We start from the raw sequence: 21,925 nt of genomic DNA on the forward strand, positions 1-21,925 counted from the left end.
GACGTTCCAGACAGGTTGAACTTCTGCTCTGCTGACCTCACTGTCATACACACAGCTTATAATAGGCCATAATGGTTTAAAGGCACCAATCGGCCCTGTGTTGAAACTCCGTTCTTTTAAACTACTACAAATGGATAAGGAATACCATGCATAAGCGGGCAAAAAAAATACAGGACACCAATTATTAAGTTACAAAATTATACATTATGAATTAACAAAGGGAAGGACAAATTTTGGAAAGAGGCATGGTTTGTAATCATCTGATTCGACCTAGATGTGACCATTGTTGAAATGGAAAAACGAATGTTCTGTTTCGGAAAATTCATATAGGTATAAATGTAATTACGATTGAAGTTTCCTTAATTTTCATCTCAACACCTTTACAATGTTATACAGGGACATATGATATACTAGATATGCAGAACAAGTAACGTGTGCTTTGTTTGCAGGATTAAATTGCACATTTTGGCATACAGTGTTAAGTGCATCTACCAACTTTTAGACATGTAAACCTAAGCCATTGTGACAAGATAAAACCAGACAAATCATTTTGGATCGAACTAAAAAACGGAGCGTATACTTTCAAGGGACATCATGCTTTTGTGTTTGTTCACTGAGCCGTGAAGTTGCAATCTTATCATATCTATCTGTGTCCCACTCATTTCCATGTTGTAGGTAGTAAGGACCTAGAACTAATCGGCCTGGCCAGGACTATTTGGTCGGCAAGTGAGACGCGATTAGGTTGGTCAGCAAGTGAGACGCGAATAGAATGAAACTATAGTGACGGATCACAACACGTATATGGGTCAATCGAAAAGTTACTCACTTTTTTTATGTCATCTATCGAAAAATGATTTTATCTATATTTCACGTTAAAAGTGGTATAAAATATAAGGTGATATTCCAGTGGTAAATATTATAAACGTGAAATTTGTCTTATTAATATAAATAGTTATCTGATACTCTTTTTTTCACAAAAGATAGTACAATCAATTTGAAAATCGATCAATTTTTACTTGTTTAATTTTTAAAAGATTAGTTTTGAACTTGGAGATTATTGGTTTATAAACACACGAAGTCTAGTTCGAAGTTCTTCTCTATAGCGTTACAATGAAATGATTCATTTGAAAAAATCCGGCTTCACATGACTATGCCGCGTGATTGGGACTACAGAAGTTCACAATGACATCGTCACGCTTAGCTGATTTTAGGGTAGATTGTTTGGAGTGGAGATCATTCTTGATGTAATACCTAACCAAATATTCCAGTATTTCCTTACAGCTAAGGTGTACTTCAGGGGGAACTTTGTACGTTTCTGTCATTGTCAAGGGCCACAAGACGTCGGTTGGCTATAATCGTAAAAAAAACATTATCAGGAGTTCATGTTCTATATTTAGACAAGGTGACTTTGAGTGCACATTTACCTTCCACTAGCCTATAATTTAGCTTCACCAAGCCAATGAACTGAAAACGGTACAACGACAAGGATAAAAGATTTATCGCTCTATATATTGCAACAATATAGACTGAGCATTGACTCATAATGATTGTCACCATTACATACTGAACGTGTTTCCGGATGAAAAATCACCATCATAAAGTGGCCCTGCTTTAGTGAGATAACACATCATAAAGTGGCCCTGCTTTAGTGAGATAACACCATCATATAGTGGCCCTGCTTTAGTGAGATAACACCATCATAAAGTGGCCCTGCTTTAGTGAGATAACACCATCATAAAGTGGCCCTGCTTTAGTGAGATAACACCATCATAAAGTGGCCCTGCTTTAGTGAGATAACACCATCATAAACTGAATCTGCTTAAGTGAGATAACACCATCATTACCTCATAAAGTGGCCCTGCTTTAGTGTATAAACTGTATCTAGATAACACCATCATTACCTCATTGTAGTATATCGTAATGTCACCATGAATATCACATTTTTCAATAAATAAAAAACTGAATGCGATTATTACAACTTTGACAGTGAAATATGAAGCTTTAGGAATTCTTCTATATTGATAAAGACTTATGCCAACACTGAATGTTTCTCACATTCGATTCCAGAGCAAGAAATTCTATTTCTTGATAAACAAAATAACAGTAATCCTGTGGGAGGACCAGTACCTTAGAAAATCGAAAACAAACCAACCTCGAAAATAAGCCAACCTCAAAAATAAGCCAACCTCAAAAATAAGCCAACCTGAAAAACAAGCCAACCTCGAAAATAAGCCAACCTGAAAAACAAGCCAACCTCAAAAATAAGTTAACCTGAAAACAAGCCAACCTCAAAAATAAGTTAACCTCAAAAACAAGCCAACCTCGAAAATAAGCCAACCTCAAAAACAAGCCAACCTAAAAAATAAGTTAACCTGAAAAACAAGCCAACTTCGAAAATAAGCCAACCTGAAAAACAAGCCAACCTCAAAAATATGTTAACCTGAAAAACAAGCCAACCTCGAAAATAAGCCAACCCCAAAAACAAGCTAACCTCAAAAACAAACCTGTAAAGAAAATATGTAGTTTCTTACATAAAGGAATGTGCATGTCTTACCATTAGCCTAGTTCTAACTTATCCTGGTACACTATCACCTTCCATTTCAAATACACATGAAGAACATTAAAATACGCTCGTTTCTTGTACTCGACATTTTAATAAAGGAGCTGACTTTCCTAATCAAAGTACATACAATATGTCAACACTTCTGTAATGTCTGATAGTATCATGGTCATAATAACAGTAATTCAGGATTAGTACCTGGGTCTGAATATTCGCGGTCAAAATGTCATATGCAGCTATTGAGGATATATCGCGTCGCGCATGCGCGGATTTCTCGCTCAGGGTGAACCATTTTTTACTATAGATTATAAAGCGGCATTTCAGAAAAAAAATATATCGTTTTGAAGATAAAAATTTCAAACTGTACGCCTCTAGCTATCAAGTATAGTAACTTTCTCACACATTGATGTAACTTTGACAAACTTTAATTAAAATTTAGTTTTTTTACCTAAAAATGACACATAATTTCAGTTAATGGAAAGTCATGTCGCTATACAGGTAAACACGGCATCAATGTACTTGTGTCCAAGAGCCAGTAAGACGAACTGTTGTTTATATCCAATAAGTAGTTATATTGATTTCTTATCAAAGTACATTTGATAGCTTCGAAATAAAGATTTCATTCGCAACTAAGGAAATGAATGATCAAATATAAACGACTTTTCCACGGAGCGGCAAAGTTATAACAAAACATAGTCCACAGTATGTGAATATCAACAATCACTGATGTTTATTTTAATGTCTCGTTTTTTTCCATTTATTTATCTATAAGCTTATCACCTTATACATTCCGTTTGTATGGCGGGGAGGGGCGGGGAGTATATGTGTGGAGAGGGGTGAGTGGGGAGTGTGTGTATGTAAGGCTGAGTGTGCGTGTGGAGAGAGTGGTAGGTGGGGATCATCTGTGTGGAGGGTGTGTGGAGAGGGGTTGATGGGGAGTGGGGGGGGGGGGGGAGGGGCGGGGAGTATATGTGTGGAGAGGGGTGAGTGGGGAGTGTGTGTATGTAAGGTTGAGTGTGCGTGTGGAGAGAGGGGTGGGTGGGGAATGTGTGAGGAGAGGAGAGGGTGGAGAGTGTGTGTGGAGAAGGATGGTAGGGGAGTGTGTGTTTAAGGTTGAGGGTAGCTGTGTGTGTGCAGCAAGAGGTGGGGAATGTGTGTGGTGAGGGGGTTCGTGGGGAGTGTACGTGTGGAGAGGGGTGAGTGGGGAGTGTGTATATGTAAGGTTGAGGGTGTGTGTGTGTGTGTGGAGAGAAGGATTGATGGGGAGTGTGTGTATGGTGAGGAGGGGGATGGGGAGTGTGTGTATGTAAGGTTGAGTGTGTGAGGGTATGTGTGTGTGTGTGGAGAGAGGGATGGGTGGGGAGTGTTTGTGTGGTGAGGAGGGGGTTGGGGAGTGTGTGTATGTGGTGAATAGGTGGGGTGGGGAGTGTGTGTATGTAAGGTTGAGTGTGTGTGTGTGTGTGTGTGTGTGGATAGGGGATGGGTGGGGAGTGTGTATGTGGTGAGGAGGGGGTTGAGGAGTGTGTGTATGGAAGGTTTGTGGTGTGTATGTGTGTGGAGAGAGGGATGGGTGGGAAGTATGTGTGTAGTGAGGAAGGGGTTGGGGAGTGTGTGTTTGGTGAGGAGGTGGGTGGTGAGTGTTTGTATGTAAGGTTGAGCGTGTGTGTGTGTGTGTGGTGAGGAGGTGGGTAGGAAATGTGTGTGTGTGACAAGGAGTGGGGTGGGAAGTGATGTGTGGAGAGGGGTGAGTGGGGAGTTTGTGTATGTAAGGTTGAGGGTGTGTGTGTGGAGAGGGATGGATGGGGAGTGTGTGTGTGGCGAGGATGGTTGTGGGGAGTGTATGTGTGGAGAGGGGTGAGTGGGGAGTGTGTGTAGTAAGGTTGAGGGTGTGTGTTTGTATGGAGTAGGATGGGTTGGGAGTGTGTATGTAAGGTTGAGAGTGTGTGAAGAGGGGTGGGTGGGGAGTGTGTATGTAAGGTTGAGAGTGTGTGGAGAGGGGTGGGTGGGGAGTGTGTATGTAAGGTTGAGAGTGTGTGCGTGTGTGGGGTGAGGAGTGTGTGTGTGTATGTGGAGAGGAGTGTGTGGGGAGAGTGTGTGTGTGTGTTGCAATTACACTAGGCCACTTGTGACAATTCTCTGGTGAGCTGACAACATCTCCAATAGGTCACTTGTGACAATTCTCTGGTGGGCTTACAATATCTCCAATAGGTCACTTGTGACAATTCTCTGGTGAGCTGACAATATCTCCAATAGGTCACTTGTAACATTTCTCTGGTGAGCTGACAATATCTCCAATAGGTCACTTGTGACATTTCTCTGGTGAGCTGACAATATCTCCAATAGGTCACTTGTGACAATTCTCTGGTGAGCTGACAATATCTCCAAAACTTTGAATGTTTAAACACAAATTGACCACTTTTACCTTGAATATCAGTCAAGGTAATTTCTTTTTGAAAATCACAAGAATCCATCTTGAAAATATCAAGATTATAGGCCTTTCAGTTAATCAGCAAAATATGTCAAAAGTTTTCAGTAGATTTGACCTTTGATAACTTGAAGATAGGTCAAGGTCATTCCTGGGGGTTTTTTGGAAATGTTAATGGTATTTACACTGGTAACATGTCAAGTAAACAACATGACTCCAAGTCATTCGGTTTTTGAGAAGAAGTTGTTTAAGTGTTTCAAAAAAATTAATCCTTGTGACCTTGAACATGAGTGAATGTCACTTCTTTCCACAAGGCATTTTTGTAGATCAATAAGAAAGTCATTTGAAGGTTTTACCCCTTGTGATCTTCAATATATGTGCAGTTAAAATCTTCATCCATGGAAATTTCAAGTAAAATATCTTGATTCTATGTCTGTTGGTTATTTGAAAGAAGTTGTTTAAGCTGAAAAACTAAGCTGAAAAATTGCACCAGATGGAAGGCATAAGTTCACATAGCTCTCTAGGCCAGATGAGCTAACAATGAGTGTTGGTTTGTGTAGATCTTTTTTGCACTGACATAGACTCTACCATAACACATACTTTGACAGTGTGCTCAAATTTATCAGTCTTTATTTGAAGCATATTAAGACATACAACATGAAAATGATCCATTCTTTAACTATAACTTCCAAAATTTGGGATTTCTTGCAGATTTTCTCTAAGTAGAGGAAACAACACAAACACAATACATATCAACAGTGAGTTTCTGAAAAATACAAACATTTGAAAAGTAAGAGACTGTGCCACAATAAGTACAGAGACATTAACTAATGCCTCATGATTACCAAGAGTTTAGTAAAACATATATACTACAGTGCTTGATTTAGCATCCAACAATATCAACGTAATCTACTATTTCCATCTCATATCAACACACATGTGAGTTATATGTAATTTTATAAACTTTTGACTTCATAGGGAAATTTGATTTTCTTGTCGTTCCTAAAATTGGCTAAATTGGTTTTTGATTGGAGACCTAATAGCTACTTTTACTGACATACACGTAGGAAATCTATTTAAATTGCATTTTAAGAAACCTTATAAACATGACTAAATATTAAACTATATACAACATCAAAATTAATCAACCTTACTTACAAACTGTGATGTGTGTAGCAATTGCAATGAAAGGCACTTCAAGTGAAAATGTGTATTTCACAAAATATTTCATCCTCATACTCCACAGGTTAAAATCACTTTGGCTCTCGGCACCTCTGGAACATTTCACGAAAAAGTTCCATGTGTGACACAGTATGTTATTCTCACTGATACTGGGTGTCCTTATCTTGTAATATTCAAAAGAGCTTATCAGGCTGAATTTGGTCAGTTTTTTCTCCTGAAACCCACTCTCAACCAATCTAATTAATTTGCTTGTGCCTTCAATTTTGCCAGGAAATATTCCAGGAGTGCATAGAGTGATTGTCAGCTAACCCCTGGAGTTTTGAGGATAAAATATTTCAAAGTGAATGGTACTATTTCTATTCTGTTTGTAACTTATATTTTATATTACTTTGTAGGAACATTTTAGCTGGTTCCAACTAACAAATGAAACTTAGTAATTTTAGAAAATAACCCCAATATAACCATATACAAAGTGGAATGCATACATTACAAATGAACCCTTGTATACAGTCTAAATATTATCTAATAGCTCAAAATCACAAGGAACCAGCTAATACACCAATATTATATGATGTTGAACCTATCATGTGATGTTCTCAAACAGCCAATACCATCAAACTACCTGGTAATCATGTGATGTTCTCAAACAGCCAATAACATCAAACTGCCTGGTAATCATGTGATGTTCTCAAACAGCCAATACCATCAAACTACCTGGTAATCATGTGATGTTCTCAAACAGCCAATAACATCAAACTACCTGGTAATCATGTGATGTTCTCAAACAGCCAATAACATCAAACTACCTGGTAATCATGTGATGTTCTCAAACAGCCAATAACATCAAACTACCTGGTAATCATGTGATGTTCTCAAACAGCCAATAACATCAAACTACCTGGTAATCATGTGATAGTCACATATAACATAAAAAAACAAACATTTCATGAATAAAATGGAAGAGTATGACAACAACTGTGAGAAAAAATTCATATTCCATAAATTTCCACTGATCATCAGTAACTTTTACTGTACATAATTATGTAAAATGAGGTGCTCATGACTTATCAATTACGCTTAAGATAAATTATGGAAAATTAAGACGAAAACTTCAACTCCATTTTAAACCGTTTATCTTTAAAGTTCTAAAATCAAATTTTGTAATAATGCAAAATATTAAATTGTTGTCTTGTGTGTTTTTATATAATAATTTCTGTTTATTGATTTGATGTTTATTACTCTTCCATCAAACATGGAGATACACTTTCTCAACAAAGATGTTATCACATTGGAATAGTTTCAATGTAGTGAATACAAACAATCAACCTTCTAATAACAATTCTTTACCATACACTTATACAAGTGAGATTTTCTGCTCTTCGGTCATCATCAAGAGATACACTGTACTTGAATAAACACATTACAAAGAAGGACGTTATCATTCATTAGACTTCAGAGAGTTAACTCCCTTTAGTACTATAAACGGTTAAACAGATCAAAACATGAGTGTGATTTAGGTAATCTGATGTTAACAAACAAATGTTTAATCAATATTTATGTATGTTGTATCGACAGAGTATGTTTTTTACGCATCACGTAACTGAAATGGAGATATCAAATGACTATGTACACAAGGCTGAATTGTAACTGTTAAAAAATCAATAATTAAGATAACTGAGTATACCCCTGTGATATAGAACACAACATTTCCCCAGAATTCTTGGCATTGTGATTGGTTATGTACAGATTTATCCCGGGGTACTATGTTAGAATTATTCCACTGTTGGTCACTTGTCTGTAATACAACATTTAATGATATTAGTACACAAGATGTTGCTGAAATCTTCATTTTCTTCTTTTTTTCCCCCACATATTTTATGACAAATATTTAATGGAGATGTTATCATGACACTAACAAATTTAAATACAACAAACAAGCAAAATACAAAGCCTATAAAAACAAACAATCAAGTGAATAGGTCATCTTTATACAAATTGAGAATGAAAAAATGGCTGCTGGATTATTAAATAAACTACATCATAAAGCTGTTCTTTCCTTGTCAGAGATGACATCAGCCTGAAAGCATCTTGGAAATATTGAACAAAACAAATGTTGAAATGTAGAGGAGGTCAATAGAATGATTCCTGATTTCTTAAAATTCAATACTTTTAAAAGGACATATGAGTAAAATGTTTCATATTTTGAAATAAGCAACTATCCATGATAATTCCAATGCAATAGACAATGAACATACAAATTTCTTCTACCAAATTTTCAACAAATCATTTTTTTCTGAGTTTGACGACAGGTTCAGGTTTAAAAATTATAATATCAGATACCAAGAGAAAAATTTGATCAATAAAAATATTTACACTTCATCAGCAAAGCTTTTGACAGAAAAAAAGCTGGCAGATAGCATATAGTAAATTGTAAAAGCCTGCAAATTTGATGGCTATCACAGCTCTCCAAATTTTGTGTGCTCTCCTACTCTCCTGCAATAGGTCATCTGGGAATCTCAACAAATGACACATACAGTTACCTCCCTGAAACTCAACTTATCTATGATACTTCATCAACAAAGGTTTACTAAATAGATATACTTTAACCTGTCATGATAACCTTCTTCATCGAGTCTTAAAATACCAATCAACAATATAACACGGTAATATCACTTTTAAATCAGTTTGCCACCCTTTGTACCAAATTATTCATTATATTTTTGACACGAATGCACTAATAAATTGTCAATCAATTTACTTTGTAAATTTTTGTGTGTTAACAATCAAACAAAATAAATGTCAGGGCAAAATATGACATGCTCGGACGGATTTTCATTGCATAACTATAAATTGATTTGTTTCAGTTTTACAGAAATGATGGAATATCATATCGTGATATATGTGTTGGTCTGCACAGAAACTGTCTGTTACATAAAATTATAAGTGTTGAATTCAAACTTTTAAATATTCTATTTCTCATAATTAATCAAGAAATTGTGTGTTCGCAGTTTCCTACAAGAGAAATTAACCATAACCAGTTTGTAAGGTTGAGAGATTCATCATTATTATCTCCATGTTAATGTCATTAAAAAAAAAACAAAAGCTTTGAGTACTGATGAGTTTTAATACCTCAGACATAATCCTGACTTTTTAATGTTCAAAGTTTGAGCACTGACAAGTTTTAATACCTCGGACATAATCCTGACTTTTTAATGTTCAAAGCTTTGAGTACTGATGAGTTTTAATACCTCGAACATAATCCTGACTTTTTAATGTTCAAAGCTTTGAGTACTGATGAGTTTTAATACCTTGGCCTGACTATCTTTTTAATGTTTTAACTGGTTGTTTTTATTTGAATGTGAAGAATATTTGTTTTCAGAAATTGTCTACCAATTTGTTGATAACTTGTTTTAATAGCTACAGATGGATATTTATGACACTTGATTCTATATTTTGTATGAGGTCTATGTACTTTATCTGTGGCACTTGATTCTGATCTTTCATTGTCTTGTTATGAATTGTAACAGATTCTGAAAACGGACCCTCATCCGTTGAACTAAAATAAATGAATGGTCATTGTTTTATGGTACAATATCAAAGCAAAGATAAAACGTATTCCTTAATTGTCAACTATCATTCATTTACAAATTTCTAAAGGCAATAACATGTAAACATCTGTTATCAAAACATATAAAAAACCTAATGTGTGTTTATTCATATATAGTTTAGACTATTTGATAAGTACACACATTGTGAGGATTGAATTGTGATCAAAACTGGTTTATCAAAATATAAGATTTAAATTTTTTGTTAAATTCTCCTCAACTGTAAATTATAAGAAAACCAATGGCCTTAAATGGCAAGCACATGATACCAGACTTTAGAAAAAGTTATTAACTTGTCAAAAAAACAATAAGGCAAACCCAATACCTTGTTAGGTAATATTCATACCAAGAAAGGAATCACCAATCTTTTTTTAGTTTCAATTTCTTGTACCACAACAAGATAATAAAACAACAGAAACAGTCAATATGATTACCATTCTTAATAAAGTTGAGCATGTTTAATAGAAACGTAAAAACAGATCTTTGTCTTCCACTGAAATAGATTAGACTGTGGTGATAACTGTTTAAATGTGTACGTAACTACAAAGTAAAACAAATAACTTTTTAATCTCCAGCCTACATGTAATTATATATAAATACATACAACATTTACAGAGATCTAGAATATTGCTTATCTCAAATGGTGGTGATAATGATATCTACAGTGCTAATGAATATAGTATTGGAACACGGCCCACTCCAGTACATACCTCTATCTCAATATGGTGACATTGTACAGGTTTTTTTTCTAGATTTAAGATTTCTTTTAATAAAATCATTAATCTTTGTAGGATGTTCATTTTCAATTTGTCAGTAATCCATCAATCAATAAAGTATCGACATGAACATATTTGTGTTTGTCTAATATCCACTTATTTATATACCAACAGGAAAAAACTGTCTCTCCCTTTTTTTTAAGATATGACATTACAAAATATTTTGATACAGAATAACATCACAACAACAACAACAACAAAATGTACCATGATACATGTAACTTAAGAAGGTATGGTTTGCTTCATAATTCCCCTAGAGAAATAACATCAATTGTTACTCTTAAAATTACATCTAGAAAAACACATAAATCTCTACAATGGAAAAAGAAACTTTACAGTACTTATGAAACATTGAGATATAAGTTACATTATTTTTATAAAAAAAAAAAAATTGTTAATGCATGTAAAGCTCCAAAATGTGACAATATTATGTACATAGGTATCCAACATTCCTTTTATATAATACAATTTTCATCTACAGTCTTTCAGCATGTATCTACACATGTATTACCTATAACATTTTTCCTATTTCATTATGTGTTTTTTACATGAAATTACCTCATAATTCTATTTTTTTAAATGTTTACCTTTCTACAACTACTAATAAATTCACCTAATCTATTACAGTATCATCAGAATCTTATTTCAATCATCTCTATTTCACACCGGTTTTTCAGGATGAATAATCTAGGACAGAGGTTGATGACTGAAAGCTTCAGACAGAACCAGATCCTATGATTTTGGACTAGACTTACAAGTCAGATTATATCAAATACATGGCACTTAGGTTGCAAAAATAGATTTAGTTATAAATTGTACAAACATCTGTGAGTTTGGGTGACTTTTCTAAATATCCCCAACAAGTCCTGTCTCTTAGCATAATTACACTTGGAAAGACAGAACACAGTATGAAATATCAACTTGAGATATTAAACAGTTTTTAAAGCCTGAATTTTAACTAACATCATAAGAGTTTCCTTTGTCATTATTTTCATCATCAATTTACAACATAACATATTTGAATGAAAATATCTACATTTATATATCTATATTTAACTATGTATATATGATACCGTAAATTTGCGGTTATAGTGTGCAGGTACGTTTTGGAATCAGAATTTTTTTTTAAAAAAAAAAAGGTATATATAATATAATTATTGATTACCGGTTACTACGCTGCCACAGTTGGTGTTTTGATCCATTGGTAATAAGGAAACCACAATGAGCGCGGCCCTAACGCATTTAATTATCTTATGTAAACAAATTAATTCAGGTATCATCATGGAGGCCAATCTACACCAAAAGCAAAACATGAAATGTACGCAACAGCTATTATTATCACATCTATGAAGACATTGATTTTGCTCTAATTTTGCTATATGATCACTTTCAGAAATCAATTTTATACAGGAGTCATTGTCAAACTTCAATTGGCGTATTAATAGATGTAGCTAGCACATGCGGTCAAACCAAATGATTTTCTTTTAAGAGATCCAAGAATCCAAGAAGGATCTTGGCCCTAAGCATTGAATGATCTTTTAAATCATTGGTTCTATACAAGACTTTTCTTTATGAAACCCAGGAAAGATCTTACAGGAACTTTCCGAGAAACAACGAAAAAGAAAAAAAAAAGCTGTCAAATTCCAAGATGGTTTTCAGTCAGGCATTTTGTTTTCTTGACATAAATTGGATTAGGTACAACTTGGGACCAAAAGGAACCTACACATTAAGATTGAGAAATATCTTTACAGTATTTCTCAAGAAATAGCCACAACAAACTTCAACCATAAACATATAAGATGGCCATTTTTTCCCTATTCAGACATTAGGGACAGAAGGATACCTATTTTCTAAGTCTAAGAATGATCCATTTGGTGCTATCACGTAATGGCAAAAAACAAACTTCAACTGAAAATTGCAAGAGTGCCACATGTCAACCATTTGGTTTCAGTAACCAGTCTGCATGGGCAACATCTATTAAGTTTCAGAAATATCCCTCAAATACCTAAAGAAATAGTAACAAGGCTTGTTTACAATGGATAGATTGGCTCTAAAGCAAAAGTTCAAACTGTGACAAAGCAAACATAAAAAAATGTCCTCTTACATGAAGGACAAAGACGTTAGACATCTTTCATAATGTGTGTATAAAAAAACTCTAAATCATTTGATAAAACATCAAGGAATATATAGCCAAATATTTCAATTGTTGAAAACATCGCACAAGGGAGGTAATCTGTTCTATGTGGATGTAAAGAAAAGGAATGTGGTACTGCTTAATTGAGAGAAAATTGACATCATAACAAGTATATACTGAACAGAACAAAAACAGAAGTATACATGATGAGACAGCATCATGGTACAGTAACACTTTCTAAAACAATATTAAGCGGGTTTTTTAATTAATATCTTTGCTGTGTTATCTTGAGGTTATTGAAGAAATAACAAATTGAAACATTTCACAAAACTGAACAAGAAAATGTCCATCTTCAGCTAAATCTTTATAATGTACAATGTAAATGAACAAAAATGTGTTTATATACAAGAGGACTGTGGGCTGAAGCACTTAAAAGTAATGTCATCATATATGATAATAAAAAGAAATATCAAACAATGTACATAAATGCCTGCATTGAATGTAGGTCTTCTTAGATATCAACATTAATTACAGAATCTACACCTTGTTAAAAAATTAATTTTATGTTGTTGTGTGTAGGACCAGATATTTCTTTAGGTCAGGGTGTGTAGGACTAGGGGTGCCACGATAAACCGGTATACTGGTAAATCACAGTTTCTACTTGTCACAATAACTGCTATACAAAAATCAACTCACCTTTTTTTTTCAATACCCATGTTGTTTCTGCTTGTTTGTTAAGTTATTCGCCTTTCCAAAAATTTCAATTCTTTCCATGGGTACATAAAACAAAAGTTGAAACTGAAAAGTCTACATGTTCTGGAAATTCAAGCAGCGTGTTCATTGTATTTGGTGAAATTCCTGTTCCCAGATCGGCAAGGACAGAAGTGGTACTACAAATTTGAGATTATGCTGTGTCCCACTTTCACTAAAATTAACAAACTACAAATTCTAACATGACTAATGAACTACAGCGTATTAAACTTACAACTACCAGGTATGAACATTCTTTGTAATTTGATGGCCCTTAAAGGCGTCCCTTTAACATCGTCTTGTATTGTTTTGTATGCATTTCTTCCCATGTAAAAACATCTTGATTTTATTATGATACACCAACAAAATATCGCAATATATTGTGACAACTTCTTTTAATACCATGGCACCCCTATGTACGACCAGAGTCTGCATTCAGCAAGTGTGTATAGGACAACAGTCTACTTATGTGTGTGTGTGTAGGACAACAGTCTACTTATGTGTGTGTAGGACAACAGTCTACTTATGTGTGTGTATAGGACAACAGTCTACTTATGTGTGTGTATAGGACAACAGTCTACTTATGTGTGTGTAGGACAACAGCCTACTTATGTGTGTGTAGGACAACAGTCTACTTATGTGTGTGTAGGACAACAGTATACTTATGTGTGTGTATAGGACAACAGTCTACTTATGTGTGTATAGGACAACAGTCTACTTATGTGTGTGTGTAGGACAACAGTCTACTTATGTGTGTGTATAGGACAACAGTCTACTTATGTTTGTGTATAGGACAACAGTCTACTTATGTGTGTGTAGGAAAACAGTCTACTTATGTGTGTGTGTGTAGGACAACAGTCTACTTATGTGTGTGTATAGGACAACAGTCTACTTATGTTTGTGTATAGGACAACAGTCTACTTATGTGTGTGTAGGAAAACAGTCTACTTATGTGTGTGTGTGTAGGACAACAGTCTACTTATGTGTGTGTATAGGACAACAGTCTACTTACGTGTGTGTATAGGACAACAGTCTACTTATGTGTGTGTAGGACAACAGTCTACTTATGTGTGTGTATAGGACAACAGTCTACTTATGTGTGTGTACTGTATGAAATCTTGGTGTTAATGAATGAGGTTAAGGATATTTGTTCTAGGATAGCAACATCTGTACATCCTCATCATCATCAGGAACTCTATCTGCTGCGAGCCTGGTGTAGGACAAGGTGAGTCTGTCATTCTGTTTGGCCCGCCTCTTCATTTTCATTATTATAATGACTACCAATAGCGCCAGCAGTATAGCAACAACCCCACTAGCAATCAGGCCTCCCACAAACAGCCAGTCCACCTTCTTCTGAGGGGATGTACCACCAGGTGGATGGTGGTTTGTACTATTAATTGGTACAACAGAGCAAGCACTGTTGGCATCTTTTTCAATTGGCTCATCAAATGACTGGTCTGGTTTAACACAGTAGTCTCCCTTACAGCAGCACACTTCACGGGTATTGTTTGCACCAGTAGAGAACTGTTCAATACAAAATCATATATTTATCCAATTAATATTAAGAAAATTGTAAAAAATGTAACTAAAACACATCAAGATTGAGTTAACCAAGAAGCTCTAAAGATGACAAGTTTGACTGTTTATAAATGTAGAGTGATTGCTTAAAACAGGAGCTTTCTTTTAAAGTTGGACAAAATAAGGATGATTTAATTGTTTTTGTGAAGTCATATTTTTGCAGTTTGGTTGAATGTAATTTTCTGATGAATACTTGTGGTCCAGACTATTCTTAATGTTTTAAAATGTTGATTTCGGTAGTATGATAAAACAATTACCTTTCTGTACAGTTTGGTTGTACAAAATTAACCATGATTTAACAGTAATTGTTGAGGTGAACTTACATTACTGCAGTTTGGTTCTGAACTTGTGATGTTGGAGCACCTGTTGTCAATGTCACAGTTATACATTTGTGACACAATGCCGCTCTTCAAGTACAGGGTGTCCTTTATACAAGGGACTCCTTCAGCAGGACACTTTGCCTTACAACCTGAAAATCAGCAGTAACTCATTAGATTATTACTTTATCAGTGTATAGTGATTTACTCTAAAATGGTGGTACAGAGGTACACTTATTATATTTTTCTGTGTTCAAGAAAATTTTCTTGTTTGCAAATGAACATGCATATGTTATTTTACCTGAATAAACTTCATTGGTATAGATTTTTGCTATTATGTTCTTCGTGTTGGGACAATAACACCCTTTTTTGAAAGAGAATATCTTTTTTTTTTTTATTTTAAAAGAAAACCAAAAAAACACTGACATATGATAAGGATCCATGTTATGTCTATGTTACTGACTAATATCTACAAGATACATCAGTTCTGACCTTTTAACCTCATGTTGCTGCCCTCCATTGTAAGCTGGTAGCAGTGACTTTTGTTGGTGTTTGGAGTTGGACTACTGACCGGTACAGGTTTGTTACAGTTGTTACCCTCACAACAGAATAGTGATACATTGCTTCCATTGATAACAGCCTGAAACATAACCATGCAAACTCACAGCCTGAAACATTATGAATTTGGTAAATTACAGCAGCATTCCCCACTGTGACACATCGCCTCAAGGTGAACCCATACATCAAGTACCAATACAAAGTATGAGACTTCTATGGTTAGTACTGTAGGTGTTAGAACAAGGATAAGTGTTTTCTTTGATGTGGGTCAATAACAAGGTCAAAATTAGATCAGAGTGACCTACATTTTATAAAAACAAATCGCCTCACAAAAGTGAAACCATACGTTTCTGCGACTAGTAGTGTTAGAGTTAGAGCCAGAACAAGTGTTTTCTTTGATGTAGATCAATAAAAAGGTCAAAATTAGATCAGAGTGACCTACATTGTATACAAAACAAATTGCTTCACCAAGGTGAAACCTTAAGTTTCTGTGACTAGTAGTGTTGGAGTTAGAGACAAACTTTTTCTTTGATGTACATCAAAAGGTCAAAATGTAGGTAGCAGTGACCTACTTTTGATATGCGACACACTGTCACACCAAGGTTACAAAATGTCAAACTATAGTTTCCTCCAGTTCCTGGTGGGGAACTTACCCAATCATTTACAGCATGTAACATAACCATAACATTACAGCCTGAAATATAGCAAATCAAATGACATCCAGAAACATAACGTATCAAATTCATAGCCTCAAACATAACAGCTGAAATTCACAACTTGGAACATTATAACCATGCAAATTCATAGCCTCAAACATAACAGCTGAAATTCACAACTTGGAACATTATAACCATGCAAATTCATAGCCTCAAACATAACAGCTGAAATTCACAACTTGGAACATTATAACCATGCAAATTCATAGCCTAAAACAGAACTGTTGAAATTCACAACTTGGAACATTATAACCATGCAAATTCATAGCCTCAAACATAACAGCTGAAATTCACAACTTGGAACATTATAACCATGCAAATTCATAGCCTCAAACATAACAGCTGAAATTCACAACTTGGAACATTATAACCATGCAAATTCATAGCCTCAAACATAACAGCTGAAATTCACAACTTGGAACATTATAACCATGCAAATTCATAGCCTCAAACATAACAGCTGAAATTCACAACTTGGAACATTACAACCATGCAAATTCATAGCCTCAAACAGAACTGTTGAAACTCACAACTTGGAACATTATAACCATGTAAGTTCATAGCCTCAAACATAACAGCTGAAATTCACAACTTGGAACATTACAACCATGCAAATTCATAGCCTCAAACATAACAGCTGAAATTCACAACTTGGAACATTATAACCATGCAAATTCATAGCCTAAAACAGAACTGTTGAAATTCACAACTTGGAACATTATAACCATGCAAATTCATAGCCTCAAACATAACAGCTGAAATTCACAACTTGGAACATTATAACCATGCAAATTCATAGCCTCAAACATAACAGCTGAAATTCACAACTTGGAACATTACAACCATGCAAATTCATAGCCTCAAACAGAACTGTTGAAACTCACAACTTGGAACATTATAACCATGTAAGTTCATAGCCTCAAACATAACAGCTGAAATTCACAACTTGGAACATTACAACCATGCAAATTCATAGCCTCAAACATAACAGCTGAAATTCACAACTTGGAACATTATAACCATGCAAATTCATAGCCTAAAACAGAACTGTTGAAATTCACAACTTGGAACATTATAACCATGCAAATTCATAGCCTCAAACATAACAGCTGAAATTCACAACTTGGAACATTATAACCATGCAAATTCATAGCCTCAAACATAACAGCTGAAATTCACAACTTGGAACATTATAACCATGCAAATTCATAGCCTCAAACATAACAGCTGAAATTCACAACTTGGAACATTATAACCATGCAAATTCATAGCCTAAAACAGAACTGTTGAAACTCACAACTTGGAACATTATAACCATGTAAGTTCATAGCCTCAAACATAACAGCTGAAATTCACAACTTGGAACATTATAACCATGCAAATTCATAGCCTCAAACATAACAGCTGAAATTCACAACTTGGAACATTACAACCATGCAAATTCATAGCCTCAAACAGAACTGTTGAAACTCACAACTTGGAACATTATAACCATGTAAGTTCATAGCCTCAAACATAACAGCTGAAATTCACAACTTGGAACATTACAACCATGCAAATTCATAGCCTCAAACATAACAGCTGAAATTCACAACTTGGAACATTATAACCATGTAAGTTCATAGCCTCAAACATAACAGCTGAAATTCACAACTTGGAACATTATAACCATGTAAGTTCATAGTAGGAAACATAACAAATCAATTTACAGTCTGAAACATTAAACAATCAAGACTCAACTGTATGTAAATAAAGAACAACATTTTAGCAAGTTTATTCAGAGAAGTACACAGGAATTTGAAAAACTGATCTACCCAATAAATATGTCCCTCACTTGAATTCCTCCTCTCCCACACTACTTGGAACATTGCAAACATTTCTGTAAGAAGTAACAGACCATGACCTTGGAACAATAAAGCAAGAGTTAATTTAAGGTTCATTTACATGTATTCCAATAATAATGCTTGATTAAAATAAAGTGACGTCATTGAACTAGTTGTCAGTGATTCTCTGTGAGAAGTATGTTTTGACTGTTAACTTTTACCTGGAATTCTTCACAGGAGTTTCTCATGTACTTGTGCTTGCTATATTTACCAATATGTTTAGAAATAAAGAGAAATTCAGTGGAAGATTTGAATGGTTTGATAACTCTCTATAAATAAGAACAGTGGCTTTAACATTGGCATCTCAGTATTGTCGTAGTTGATTTTTAGTATAATGTTTTTTTAGCAATCCTATTTTATAAGAGCAATGACATCAGATTCAAGAGGCAATGTGATGTGCTATGATGTGAAGAGACAGGTATGTGTAGCAGGGACATTATTTCGTGTATTTTTAAGTTGTTTCATTAAATATGTATAATTGTGTTTTTGGCATTATTTTAATATTATTCTCCAATCGTCCAGAGTATTGAATTGTTGCGTCTGTAACACAGATTGCCAGAATTAGTATCGTCTGTATAAAATAGTTATGTATCTGTATTTAGTGCTGTTTCGTTTCGTCTGTATTGTACCAGTAATTGTAATGTCCAAGTGGTCAGTCTTTGTGGTGTTATGTCACATAGTTCCTGTTGTTTCATTGGTTGTTTTATTGGGCAATTTGACGGGATATTTCTTTGTTCAGGCTTTTGTATTGTCAGACTGAAGCATTCGATTGATCAGACTGGACGTGTTCAATAAGCTTGAAAATATATTGATATATATATATATATTGAACGAGACCGTCTCATGGATTTGTTGTAGCTCCATGGTCAGTTTCAGGACATGGGCTTTGAGCCATTATCCTGGTATATATCTGTATTTCTGTATATGTATGATTATATTTTAACTTTTAACTCAATATAACTTGTAAAGATAAATGCATCTTTGCATTTATCTATATATTTATTTGATCAATATAAATAGTATCAATATAAAAGTCTATAATAATCATTGTAAACGTCTCATTTGTAAATCATAATAGTATATGATTGATAAAAAATGATTTTATTAACACTGTGAGAGTTATTTCCCTCTGTGTGTGAAAGTTAAGAAAGTATGGTTAGCTTGAATGTGTAGTTAAGTCTGTTTTATATTATTTGTTACAGAGCTTTTTAAGATGTCCTGATAATGTTGGAATAAATATCGTACTTAACCCCCATGACCTTGTCGTCATTTCAATACAAGACCATCACGATTACATATGTAACACTAAGCATGCCCCCATATAAAACAGTGGGGACAGAAAAAGCTAATAGAAGATTAACCAATAAGAATTACTTTGACAAAATAGACTACCTGGTATGTGGATGTGAGGAGGTGTTCAGATGAAAAAACAGATGCAAGATTGAATGACAAACAAAACAAAAAAACATATAATGTACCAAGAATCACCTACCGAAATGGTTTGATTTAGTGGTTTGTCATTACAGATTCCATCAAAATCACATGATCGCCATGTATCCAGGGAAGTCGCCACTATAGATGGGCGAAAGCGTAGTGTTGTATCATTGGTGTAGGTGACGCATCGCATAACTGGTGGATTCACAGAGACAGGAGTTACTGTAGAATTGGATACCTTTGCCTCTGTTTCGTTTGTTGAGGTACTTGACACCATGTTGGGAGGATGTGATTTACCAGTTACGCATGACTGGTTCATGCCTTGTGAGTTATCCGAATTATGCCAGCAGTAAACATCACTTGTAGTTTTGGGTGGGTCAGTTACTCCAGTACTGTACAACAATGCGAAAAATACCAGTAATTAAAACATAGTCACACTGACAGCAAAATCAACTCAAGGTCTCATTTTCTACATAGCATAGTCACCGTCTTTTAAAACCATCTCTACATACGTAGTATGTATCGTGCAGGCACAGCTCTTACTGTTTAATTCTGTTAACTTTTGACCTAAAAGGACCATCGTTGGGAAAGAGCTTCACAGTGAAACTTTAAGTGTTCTTCACTGCATACAAAGTGAGAACAAAAATACAGAAATTCATGAGGAATAACTATTAATCCTAAGGCATTTCCTAGTCAATGACCTACAAACCAATCATTGACATTTCCTGGTCCTTGACCTACAAACCAATCATTGACATTTCCTGGTCCTTGACCTACAAACCAATCATTGACATGTCCTGGTCCTTGACCTACAAACCAATCATTGACATTTCCTGGTCCTTGACCTACAAACCAATCATTGACATTTCCTGGTCCTCGACCTACAAACCAACCATTGAATGACAATTGGAATCCTAAACCAAGCAAACACAACTAGGTTAAATGGATACATAGTTAGTGTATCAAATAATTTTATGTTAATGTTATATATACTATAATGATGTAACCATACAATCCATCATTTAGACTTAACATTTCCTTTCATCGTTGATCTCAGCATATAAATAATTCAACACAAATTTTTCTCTTCGCTTTTGTATGGTCTGTGTTATTTTGGTCTGTCCAGCAGTTTTGATGATCTATCCACAATTTCATTTTTGTCTTTGTCACAGAGGATAGTCAGAATTCCTCCTTATGTAAAATCACAAAATACTAGGGACTCCTGCAAACATTCATCAAAAGATAAATACAATAATTTCCAACTAACTTGCAGTTGTGTCAAAGCAATAAAATGTTGTAAAGCTAAAATTTCCAAGGGAACCACTGAAGAAATGTTTAGAACAATTCATATGTAAGGCACTTCTCAAATAACTATAAACTTTCATTGGCAAAATTTAAGATAGCCACACATTTACTAATCAGTGCATTTTTCGGTAACTATGGTATACCATTCAGATGTTTAATTTCACAAAGTTGTCTCAGAAAAAAACTATTCTCTGTTTATTGACTTATAAATAAAATCACTTTCCTGTCTTCAAGCTTAAGTTACATGTACCAAGTAATTAACAAGTAAATTTTGTTAGAAATAGCGACATCAAATTTTCATTCACTGTCAAAATATAAGATGATGTAAAAACGTGAACAGTTAATAAGGAGTTCACATGTTGTGTTAAGTAGGCCTAACACAAGAAGATTCATATTTATTGCAATGTCAGAAGAAGCCGGATATCACTTTTCAGTGAGCATCGAGTCAGGCACCAGCTGCTAACACTTAATACACTTCTTATAAAGACAGTATATGTAATGACAGTTACGTTTTGTGAATCTTTCATGCGTTTATAAGTCAACTATTACTGAAACTCACCCCAAAACATAACATATCTGTATAAAAAATATCGGAATCACTTTAAGATAAACAGAACGTTCTGCCATCTCTTCCGTTTATGTCGCTTATATCATTGAATTTGTTTAAATGCCAATTCTTTCCATATCGATGTGTTCTTCTTC

General features: G+C 34.7%; 1 protein-coding gene and 1 long non-coding RNA gene across 2 annotated transcripts; both read right to left on the minus strand.

Annotated features, from left to right (window-relative positions):
• Nucleotides 1-5,598: 5,598 nt before the first annotated feature.
• LOC132558068 (uncharacterized) lies at nucleotides 5,599-11,481 on the minus strand. The gene is made up of 2 exons (XR_009554537.1): nucleotides 9,476-11,481; nucleotides 5,599-9,415 (listed from the first exon to the last, which is right to left on the minus strand). It is a non-coding gene; the product is annotated as an uncharacterized LOC132558068 (long non-coding RNA).
• Nucleotides 11,482-11,570: 89 nt separating this feature from the next.
• LOC132558076 (uncharacterized) lies at nucleotides 11,571-21,850 on the minus strand. Its single transcript, XM_060222601.1, has 5 exons — nucleotides 21,783-21,850; nucleotides 19,977-20,310; nucleotides 15,820-15,967; nucleotides 15,334-15,479; nucleotides 11,571-14,956 (listed from the first exon to the last, which is right to left on the minus strand). The coding sequence occupies exons 1-5, from the start codon at nucleotides 21,848-21,850 to the stop codon at nucleotides 14,585-14,587; spliced, it is 1,068 nt and encodes a 355-aa protein (XP_060078584.1). The 3' UTR covers nucleotides 11,571-14,584.
• Nucleotides 21,851-21,925: the final 75 nt, after the last annotated feature.

This window comes from Ylistrum balloti, unplaced genomic scaffold (assembly GCF_031769215.1).
Source record: "Ylistrum balloti isolate Yb309-2 unplaced genomic scaffold, AGI_CSIRO_Ybal_v1 Utg370754, whole genome shotgun sequence".
Lineage (NCBI taxonomy): Eukaryota > Metazoa > Mollusca > Bivalvia > Pectinida > Pectinidae > Ylistrum > Ylistrum balloti.